We start from the raw sequence: 12,096 nt of genomic DNA on the forward strand, positions 1-12,096 counted from the left end.
CCCAGTTTTCTGGTAATAAATACTCTCTAACTCACGTTACTCAGCTTTTCCTTTTTTGCACTTGTTAGAGTGGCTTCATTGCATCTGAACCTTTTATAGGGACATACTCAAGTCCTGTTTTGGAAGTCAGTGAGAAACTGACTTCAAAGAGGTGACTAATATATCAGGTGGAAAAAGCGTTTATCTATATTAATTTTATCAGCCTGTGACTAACCTCAAACACGATAATGAAGGCCAGTCTAGCGGCGAGGATATGCCAGTACTGCAGGGTGAACTCATAAGGTTTGGAACTCCAAGGAGGCCCTCTGTAGTCTCGGTACCTAAAACCCATAAAAACAAAGAATCTGAAGGACAGAGACCAAAGTGCGAAAGGAGGCTCCAAATGTTCTTAATTTGCCCAAATTCCAAAACGACAGTTTACATGGGCTCATTAACACATTGAGGGGAGGAGGTGGAATGGCGAAAGTAAAAAGGGAAGATGACCATCGTTTACGAGTCAGTACCTGCAGTAACCAGACTTTCCCATACCAAGCTCACTCAGGTCAAAGAAGGACAGGCTGTTGTTGACATATCCTGTTAAACAGCTGGGAGGAGAGAAAAGAAAGCATCATGTGGTTCAGAGATTCACAAATTTCCAGTTCAATTCCTTCAACTGCAAATGACAGGATTTAATAAGTGCTATTATTCCTTTCCTTCTCATTATAAACTCCTAGCAACTCAGCTCTCTGATTCTGTTCTCTAACTCCCATTACATCTGTGATTATCACTTCCTGAGACAGGCTCTGGCCTGCCGTTTTCCGCTAATCGTTTCTATCTTGCCTTATCACGTGGCTTACATCTTATTAAGTGTTTCTATGCACGAGGCATAGTGGTAATGAGTTCCTAGGCATTGAAACGCCATAAATATATTCTTTATAAATATACAGACATATAACACTATTTGGATAATTAAAATTAAGCAGCCAATTGATAAACATGTTTATTTGTGGTTTGTTTATTAACTTATTCAATATATTTTTATTGAAGATCAATAATTTGTTAGAAAAATTCTAGATACTTCCTCTTCAACAGTGAACAAAACAGGCAAAAATCCCTACTCTGGTGCTCAGGTATCAAATTGTGACCAGGGTTAACTTTTGCTGTAACCTTAGAATATGTATATTGTATAGAACATGTATATCTCCACCATATAAAGAACTAACATTTACCATTTACAGAGACTAAATACCTTTCTCCAGGCCTATAATTCTAAAAATTTCTGATCTCAGATACCCTTTACATTTAAGAAGAATTATTGAGGATCCCAAGCTTTTTGCATGGGGGTGTATCTATTGATATTTACCACATTAGAAATCGAAATAGAAATTTAGAAAATATTTATTTGTTAATTCATTTTAAATTAACTATCAAATTCATTCAAATAATATAAATAACACATTTTAAAAGAGTCACATTTTTCAAAAGGAAAAAGTAGTGAGGAGAATGATACTGTTTTACATGTTTGCAAATCCCTTAATATCTGCCTTAATAGAAGACAGCTAGATACTTGTATCTGCTTCTGCATTAAATCTATTACACTATGTTGTTTTGGTTGAAGGGTAAATAGAAAATCTGACCTCATATAGGTAAATAGTTGGAGAAAAGGTAAACTATTTTAACATCATTTCAGATAGCTGTCAGTATTTTTCTTTGATATTACACTGAAGTTCTACCTGTGGTCATTTCTTAAAGCTCAGCTGCAATGTGGAATCTTAGAGTGTCAGTGAACTTTCATATGGATTTTACATTAGAATTCATAGGTCTGTCCTGTACTTTGAATTCATCATTTATCCATGCATGATTTTGTAACATCAAAAAGGGGCCATTTGGAAACCATCAGTTCCCTGAATGTTTTTTTAGTAGACTATGAAAAAGCACAATTGTTAACATCATCACTGATTTTTATCAGACAAAAAATCTGTAAGTACTGGGAATCTTTCAAGCTCAACAAATACTGTCAATTATTTTCCTTAAAATGACAAGTTAGTCTTGTGAATTTTATTTAAAAAAAAAAAAAGTGCCTGCTAAAAACCCAAGTCTGAATGCTCAAAGTTTGGCAATCGTTATTTCATGTTGACAAAAAGTTTGTTTTTAGTTTGCAACTCCAGCAGCCACACAAGCACGTTTCTGCGAGACGACATCACACTTCAGGCTGCAGCAGAAGTGCTTTATGCACACTTGGCATTTTGTAAAATAGAATATTGAAAAGACATTTATTCAGAGGTATAGATTTGATAAAACTAATCATTATTACTACTTCATCAAGGACATTCTGAAATGTCTTACTGGCATTTTTAAAATGGTGACTGTATAGTGTTAAAATATGCAATCATAACTGGTACCTTTTGGTGCCACTGCCTTGAGTTATGCAAAGCCACCAGAAGATTTTATCCAATACTGCTTTTGTGCCATCTGTGCAGATGTCAATATGGTGAAAAAAGAAAATAGTATCTTAGTATTATTATGATAATAGTATTGAGCTCATGGACCCTGAAGAAGATGTGCGGGCCGCAGAGAACCGCTGCCTGGAACAGCTGTTACAGCCTGGATGCAAGTGCCCATCTCTCTTATTCTAAACCCCCCAGTTTTTAATTAGAGGGCTACACTGACTTCACTCCTCTCTCATTCACCCTAGACCTCATAATTTACCATTTCAGCTGCTCTTTTGCCATTATCGTCCTTTTCATTGCCACCTGGCCTGTTTGCCACCTTACTCTGAAAACTTCCAATCCTTATTAATTTACTCCAATTTAACTGCTAAGTGTACCTGATGGAAATTAAATACCAGGAAGCCCCTATAAATGTGTGGTTTCAACTTCACCTAAGTCCTCCATATCTCTTCTTGAAATGATTCCACACCCCTGGTCATTGCATATGCAGAAGGGAAAGGGATCAGGCGCTATCTACCTGAATGCAAACAGCAGATTCAGCCAGTTTCATTTTCACTGGCCACTAGGTGGCAGTAAAGACACTAACAAATAATGCTTTAAGGAAGAGAGCTGCCAAGCGTGCCTACATATTTAAAAACCCTTAAAATCTGCGTTAGACCATTTTGAATTAAGAAAAATGGGACTTTTTTGGTTTTTCACTATTAATACTAAAAACATTTTATATTCATTTAGTGTTTTACAATTCATAGAGTGTTACCTCAGGCACCATTTCTGAAACGTAGGTCCAGATTGATAATGTGCCTTTTGGTAAAAGGCAAAGTTAGCACCTAACTCTAGGGTGTCTGACTTCAAGTTAAAATCTCTTGACAAAGCTCCAAAATATAAAGTAAAATCTCATGCTTTTATTACCTTTCTTTGGAAAATTAAGACATTTGTTTGTGTTTAGAAAGGCACTTCCGTGTTCTGAGAAAACACCGGTTCAGCAGCAAAACTAATGGCGGATTTCACCCTAAACCCAGCTCAGCCCTTTGGGGCACATGTCCCGCACCTAGACAGGATGTGTGCCCAGAGCTGCAGGAGAAGCAGCTTCTCTGGTCACGACCTTATCTCCTATCACTACTTCCACACCTAAGGCTAACCTCTAGCTACTCCAGTTTCTCTCTGTCCCCAAGTCCAGTGCTCCCTTGAATTCTTCCTTAATACTAGCTTTCAAGAAGGAAAGATCTAAAATCACCCATATCCCCTACAGCAGTGGTTCTAAACTGTGTGGTTTTTGTCCCCCAGGGGACATTTGGTGATGTCTGGAGACATGTTTGGCTGTCACATCTTAGGGCGCAGGGAGGTTGCTCTTGAGATTTGCTGGGCCAAGGATGCTGCTACACAGCCTGCAATGCAAAGGCCACCTCTTCCTCCCCAAAATAGAATCATTTGGTCTAAAATGTCAATAGCGCAGAGGTTGAAAACCCCTGTTCTCAAGTGCTGATTTAGATTTTAACCAAAAAGAAAGAGGAGACAGGTCTAGGCTAACGTTTTCTGCATGCTTAAATCTCTAGCTGTAAATTCCTTTTGGAAAAAATCTCTAGTCATATAGTTGACAGTTTCTTCATACTCCGCATCTCCCCACAAACTAGCTGAATTCCCCTCAACAATTTGATTCACTAGTATGGGCCTCAGTCCTAAATTTGACTTCTAAATAAATTATAATGGCTCGAACATTTTGATAACGAGTGATGCATTTACACGTAAAAACACAGAGAGCCTCTAAAGTTATTTGCTGTGGAAAACAGTTGACCTTTATATCCCACTTGATTTCATGTAATAAACACATTATAAACGCAACGATCAGAAACATTACCCTTAATGGTCACAGAACAAAACCTCCCAATAGGTTCCCATTTTAATCACAAACATAAAATGTGTAAAGTTCAACCTTACCTTTCACCGTATTCGAAATGATTTGCACAGGGGCCATATTTGTATTCATAGACAAAACGTGGGATGTAATCAGACGTAATAGCGATTACGAACGCATTGGTGATCACAGCCAGTATTCCAATGCCTTCAAGAATTCCATACCAGATACCTAGTAGGAGAAAGAGGAAAGATGGCAAATGCAACGGAAAAAAATTAAAAATCTTTGATCAATCTCAATTTGGAAAAAAAAACGTTTTTAGTTATGTTGGAACTACAGCTCTGTCCATTATTTACTTTCTTAGTATGGGGTGTATCTCACGACAGATATTATAGCCACTGAGTACTTTTCCACAGAGGGAAGGCAGACACCCTCTAGAGGTGTCTGAAAATTAAAATATCCTTAGGCATTTGTTCATGTCTGTAACAATGAGATACAGCACAGCTGCTTAGATTCTTCAAAGCCTATGTTTACAACTTGCTGACGTACTAAAAACAGTGGACATCAAGTTCCACATCGTTGTGTGAACTCAGAAATAGCTGTACTCACTATGGGTTTTGCCTTCTTGTCAAGTACCTTTTTAAAGTAAAACTAGGTTACTGTCAAGACCTAGAAATCACTAGTTGACATTTTTTACTTCTTAAGAGGCCAATCCGGCATCATATAGATACACAAAAAAGCTTCTGAAATTGTATTTAGTATCAGGAGACCATTGATTATAGTCAAAACTGATGTTTTAAATAGGATTACAGTTAACTTTAAAAATACTGTTATGAAAAAACAAATCCTGGAAGGAAATACTCAAAAGTGCTGAAGGCAATGAGAGAGCACCACAACTTTCTCCACCTTCCCCCAACCTTCTCTGTTTTTTCAGTATCTTCGTAAAGTGGCTACATTGAGTTGTTATGAAACAAAAAATTTAAAGATGTTAACATTTACCTGGTGGGGGGATTGTAAGACAAGAAATCAGAATTGATTAGAAAACCAATATCTGAATATATCAAAATTAACATTTGTTTTTACAAAAGTCACAATATCCAGTCAAAAAAAACCCACAATAACCAGAGAGAAAATATTTGTTTCCCCCAAACAGATAAAAGGTTATTATAACTAAGATACAAACATGTTCTAAATTTTTAATAAGTTAAAACACCAAAGAGAAAAATGGACAAAGACTACAAATGAGCAATTTGCCATGGAAATGCAAAAAACAATGAATACATTAAAAAGTTTTCAATTACTAATATTCACAAACACGTCCTTCACAAAATAACATTTTTTTTTTTAGTCCACCAGATTGTTGAAGATTTGAAAGCCCTGTACCATCTAGTGATGTTTAGGAATTGTGGAAACAGAAACTCCTTTACATAGTTGTTTAAAGTATGACTTGTTATAATATTTGCAGTAATTAATCTGACATCTTTAAAAATTAAAATAGGAATACACTTTAATCCAGTAGGCCTACTGTTTGTGATCTATACTATATACATACTGTACACACACATAAATGGATATGTGATATGTAATATATAAAATATCTATGTCTGTATTCATATCTGTATCTATCTATAGCTATATTTATGTATGTTTATTCCTATTTGTAGTGGGAAAATTGAGTATATGCCTATAAAATTTTTGGCACATTCACATATGAATATTACTACTCTATGAACATAAATTAGATCATTTTTAAAATTATTTTTTATTGAAGTATAGTTGATTTATAATGTTAGTTTCAGGTGTACAGCACAGTGATTCAGTTATACATATACATACATATATATATATGTGTGTGTGTGTATGTGTGTGTGTGTATATATATATATATACATATATATATATTAGATTCTTTTTCATTACAGCTCATTACAAGAAATTGAATATAGTTCCCTGTACTATACAGTAGGTCCTTGCTATTTATTTTGTATATAGTAATTGGTATCTGTTAATCCCAAACTCCTAATTTATCCCTCCTCCTCCTTTCCCCTGGTAATCACAATTTATTTTCTATGTCCGTGAGTCTATTCTGGTTTGTAAATAAAATCTGTATTTTTTTTTTAAGATTCCACATATGAGTGACATCATGATACTTGTCTTTCTCTGTTTGACGTATTTCACTTAGGATGACCATCTGTAGTAGACCAGTATGTTTTGAGCTGGAGAATATTAATGAGGGGAAAAAAGTGCATAATATTTTTGTATACTCATATGAAGAAGAGAAACATTGACAAAGGATACGCGCTTAGTTGATATTGTTGACTCCCCGAGGTAGAAGGGAAAGGTAAAGCAGGTTTTTATACCTTTGTGCTGATGGGCTTGAGCAAGATTAAAAAGTAACAATCTATGCACTGGAAGGTGCAATAAACACTCACTAAAGCTGGCATGAGAGTTTTATTTTTACTTCTTTGACCTATTTTCCAGATGTTCTTGAATGTGCTTATATTAATAATGAAGTAATGAGAATATCCAAATTAAATGGCAGCAGTAATTATAGTTGCTTCAAAAAATGGAAACAAATTGAATGGCATTAAATCTCTACAGGTTAGTATATTTTAAACAGACTTTGGTAGTTGTAAAATACATAAATGAGTAAAATAAACTCAAAAGGTAACCTTAGAATATTACCCAGAAAATTCCTCAAAAAAAGGGGAAAGTATATATTTTGCATTCCCACATACTTAGACTTTTTACTATAAAACTACAGTTTATTAAAATAATATGCCAAGAATAATCAGATTAATGTGACAACTGAAGATTCTAGAGATATATTTAAGTTTATATAGAATTAGTATAACAGAAATAATCCAAACAAGTTAAAAAAAGATGGATTATTTAATAAATGATTTTTGAAAAAATTGGCTATGCATTAGGAAAAAAAGCTAACTCTCAATTTCAATTCCTTTATTAACAACAAATTCCACATAGATCAACAAGTTAAATAAAATCAGAAAGTGCCGATAAACAAACAGAATTAACACACAGACATCTAAAATACAAAATTACAATTAAGACAATGGGTGAAAAATCATGAGTTCCAAAGGACCTTTTTAAGAATGGCATAAATTATAACAACTATAAGAGTGAGATATCAATTTGATTTTATACATTCTAAAGCTTTACTCATAATAAAGTGAAAAATTAAAAACCAGCATTTGAAAATGTTTGCAACATATGTATCAAAGGCTAATGGTCCTAATACGGAGATAAAAATTACCAAATCAGGTATAATGGCCAAAGGGCATTAAAAAAATTAATAAAGAAGAAATACAGATACATTTAATCTCGTAGTTATAAAAATGCAAGTAAATATTAAAAAATACCATTTTTCCTCCTTCAGATTGTCAAGAATGAAACAATAACAATTTAAAAAAATTTTAAAACCCCTTATTACACCTGGATTTGTTGACAAAATGGGGAAATGGACATTCATTCACTCAAAGTGGGAGTATAAACTGGGAAAATATTTTTGGACAACATCTTGACAAATTACGTATTAATTTTAAATCTACATGCTCTTTTATAAACGATTTCCTTTTTAGAATTTTATCCTGAGGAAAGAATCAGATCAAGTATTTATGAAGATGTTCACTTCAGTGTTGTTTTGTTTCTAATAGCGAAGAACTGAAGCAATCTAAACATCTTCAGTTAGGGGACTGTTTTTTAAAAAAGTCATACAACACATAATAGAGATGTGTGTAGTAATTATAAAGAATGAGTCAGAGTTATATATATATGAACATGGAAAAGGTATATTTGAGATCCTTTCCAGTTATAAGCAAATGTATGAATTTCATGCTTAGCATGAATCTACTCTCAACTAAGTGTTCATTTCACTCCTTCATTAACAAAAGGAGTTTTGGAAGAATGCTCCAACAATAGAAACCCACATGGTGCTAAGTAAGATCAAGCCACCTCTTGCCCTTAGTAATGCAAAGACCATTTAGTTCCTGAATCTTACCTATGTCAGTTGCACGGGCTGGTAAAGGCCTCCGCCACTGGGTGACAAATTTGTATGCGTCCAGCCTGATTTCAATGATATTGTTTAACAAAGCCAAAAGAGGGGCCAGAGGAAAAGCCGCAACAAAGATGGTGGTAAAACCGAACTGCAAAACTGTAAAGGGAGAGTGTTAGACAATCAGTAATACAAACAGTGTCATTTATTGCGTGCTTTCTCTCTGCCATATAGTATGTCTTTACATAAATTGCCTTTAATCCTTTCTACGTCCCTACCAGGTAAATATGCTGAGCCCACTCTACAATTGAGAAAACTGTAGCTCATACATGTTAAGTAAACTTGCTAAGGGGCCGGCAGCTAAAAAATGTTAAAATCTGCATTCAAACTCAGATCTCAACAGACTGGAAGTCTATGAGACCTTCACCTCTATGCCATGCAGCAGGAAGGAAGAAAAGAGACGTCAAAGGGAAGGCCTTGAAGAAAAATGCTTAGTTCTAGACGGGAATCAAGAGACTAAATCCTGTCCTCTCTTTTTATAGATGAGAAAACTGAGGGCCAGAGGAAAGAAGCAAATGTGAAAACAACACACAGTGATCTTAACAGTTGGAACGGAAATTCTTATTTTCATAATGCAAATAAGTAAGCTTCTCAAAGAAGCCAAGACTCAGACTGGATCTGTGCAAAAGTTTGTCATGAGAAAGAATTATTGCTTTATTTGGGTGGGATGATACACATCTTAACATAGGAACAGGTTCTACTTTATTTTGTTCCTTTAAAATATTTGCTCAAAAGGTGGATGCTTTATTATGAGAAAAACCTTTCTTCTGGTCAGATGCTATGGCTGGCAAGACAAAATATGTGAACCTTCCAAGGACAATGCTTTAGCATCTTCTCCAGCTCTGCTGAGACTAAGGTGCAGATGTGTTTTAGAATGCTTGGGGTTGGAAAGGAGAGAGATGGTTTTTCTCTCTTGAATCAAAGCCTACGTGAAGTTTAAAAAAAAAGTATCAAGAAGATCATATAGCTCTGCAGAAAGTTCTTTCCTTACCCATTTCTAAGTACTCATCCATCAGTCCATGGATATTCATGGGCTGCAGATTCCAATCATTTTCCCACTGAGGTATGGAAGCATCTTGTACTCCTCGCTTGATTTTATGTCGTGACCACCAGTTCTGGATCAACCTACATCACAGAGCAGACAAAGGGCTTTTAAGCTCTTATTCAAGCATCTGGTAAACAACTTATAGTGTATTAAGAAAAGAAACACACCAACTACCCTGGGACTACACTAAGCATGACTGGGAATTGGAGGTCTTCACATGGTCTCAATTTCAAATTTAGCAAGAAAGAAGAGGACTCAGACGTTCTAGGCCCTATAAATATCTACATATTTATCAAGGAGTCGATCCTCTCCCATACACTTAGGTGCCTCCTGATACTGATTAGACAAACATTCATTTCTATGACTCCTTCCCCCACCAAACCTATGTGACAAAAACTCAGACTCCTATGTTGCCTGTTGTGATTGGATCCGAGTCATCTTTCCAAATCCTTTGGGCTGTACTCTCGGAACATGAGTAAAATCACCCTTCACATTAGATAACTGAGCCCTACACAGAGTTTCAAGAGGTGTGGTTTCTAGTCCCCACCCTACAACACATTAGCTGTGTGACTTTTAGCAAGCCACTTCACTTCTCTGAGTTCATAAATGTGAAGGGTTCAAGCAATTACATTCTGCTCCCATACTGAACAATAATTTACAGGCAATGGATCCGTGTCTCAGTCCACTTCTCAGCCTTGGAAAGGAAGTAGTAACATTCTTCCCCTGGTAGTCCGGGGCAATCTGAAGATTATATGACTCAGAAATATCCTGATATGTATATATTGTAGACTTCTGGCTAATGAATTATTTTAAGAGTTAGATAAAAATTATCTCTAGGATGAGGTGAATCTCACAGGACTCCATGAAGAGTATCCAGCTCTCAATTTTAATGAATCATGGCCCTAGCACTTCGGTGGGAGTGGGAAGAACCACCACAGCTAAATCAAAACATCAGGCAATGCTTCAATGTATGTTCCACGGAGGCTGCCCCGGGAGCCTCATGAAGATGAAAAAAAGGTTTGGGGTTGGAAGGTCTGCTTGCTCCTGTTTTATTTATTTCAGTCTGCTTAATATTTTAAAGAGAATTGTGGTTTAAAAGTTTGAAAAGCATGGCTTTAGGGACTGATTCATTCCTGCCAGATTTTCTCAAGCAAGGTCTTTGTCCAGATGTTGGAAAAACCGCAACAGGATGTTATGTGCCATGTACCCTTGGGATTTGCTATACAAAATCCAGGCTGATGGCATGGACAAGGCCATGGTAAAAACGTGCTGTCCAAACTGCACGGTCTGCACAGAAGCACGTGGATAATGATAGCAGTGAGTATCATTCCTAATATTATAATGACTACCACAACATCCTAGAGTCATCTTATGCTATGTCAGCTCCTGTGCTCGGCACTGGATACCCGATTTCCTCAGATATTCTCAAATTACACTCCTCAAACTTTATGTTTCAAAGAGGTGAGCCAAAGATAGAAAGGAGCATGAAGAAAGGATTGGGCTTCCCAATCCTCCATCCCTGTTCTCTCTTCATTTAGAAGAGATTCATTTTAAACTATTTTGAAAGTTGAGGATTTGTATAAACATCTCCTCACAAAAAGCTTCTGTCACTTATTGATGAACGTTTAAATACCATTGCGTAAGCTCATTTAGTCTTCATAAATCCCATATTCTATAAACAAAAAAGTAAGGTCTCAGAGAGGTGAAGGATATTATAAGTATCTTTAGCAAGAGGCAGAGAAGGAATCTGAACCAGATCTCAGTAATTTCATAGTCCAGCCCTTTAAGACTGCTTGTAATTTAACACAACACTTTATGGCAGGTTTCAGGGTTAATATCACCTCTTCAACCCTCGGGTCTCTGCCCAGGAGTGTCCTAATAATATTTACAGGCCAACGAGGAGAAAGACTCGTGGTATAATTTGATGACTAAGCCGAAGCTATTTATATCATCAGTCAAGTAACTCATTCCCCCGCCATAATAAGGAAATTCCTCAAAATAATCCTGTTTCTACACTTGATTACGCCTCAAAGCTGCTACACTGCATTGTAACATGCACTGTATTTCACTGTATTCTGAAGGATAATATATTTTAATAGATGTAAAAGTGGGCATTCAGGGTCCTTCTACATCAGCATTTCACAGACATTTAAAATTTATCTATTCAGACAAAATAGAACGCTATTATTTTGATGTTATCACAATTCATTCTGTTCTAAAGATTGTTGTTGTAAGAAAGAGCACAAAACCTCCCCATCCAGGATTTTACCTTTGTTTTATTCTGTGTTTGGAGAGGGCAGGTAAAAATGGAGGTTCTCTTTATTGAATAACAATAAAACACACCTTGGTCTTTGGGTAGCCAAAGAAGCTAGAAAGTTATTTTTGTCCTCAAAAGCCTGTACCATCAATAACGTTTTAAGAATACCGAGAGTCTTAGTATGTTGAATTGATTAGGAGTTACTCCACATCTATTATTTCCTTTAGTCCTTACAGCTGTTCTTGAGACCTACAGACCTGCCGACCCCCTCTCAGAGAAGTGAAAACTGAGACACAGAAAAGGTGACTGACTTACACCTGGGCTCACCTTTAGTGAGGAGCAGAGTGGGAAGTGACTCCTCACCTGTCTGATCACCAAGTCCCGACCCCTAAGAACGAGTCGCACTACCTCTCTGTCTTTCTTCTCTGTAACTCTACAGAA

General features: G+C 36.1%; 1 protein-coding gene across 7 annotated transcripts in view; it reads right to left on the bottom strand.

Annotated features, from left to right (window-relative positions):
• Window positions 1-12,096, bottom strand: part of ANO3 (anoctamin 3) — a 360,413-nt gene that overhangs the window by 12,110 nt on the left and 336,207 nt on the right. For all 7 annotated transcript variants that reach the window (XM_031459864.2, XM_064492497.1, XM_064492496.1 and 4 more), the window contains 5 exons: window positions 9,345-9,478; window positions 8,300-8,452; window positions 4,365-4,512; window positions 504-584; window positions 215-320 (listed from right to left, as the gene is read on the bottom strand). In XM_031459864.2, coding sequence (XP_031315724.2) covers window positions 215-320; window positions 504-584; window positions 4,365-4,512; window positions 8,300-8,452; window positions 9,345-9,478 — 622 coding nt within the window. The remainder of the gene's footprint in view (window positions 1-214; window positions 321-503; window positions 585-4,364; window positions 4,513-8,299; window positions 8,453-9,344; window positions 9,479-12,096) is intronic.

Source organism: Camelus dromedarius, chromosome 12 (assembly GCF_036321535.1).
Source record: "Camelus dromedarius isolate mCamDro1 chromosome 12, mCamDro1.pat, whole genome shotgun sequence".
Lineage (NCBI taxonomy): Eukaryota > Metazoa > Chordata > Mammalia > Artiodactyla > Camelidae > Camelus > Camelus dromedarius.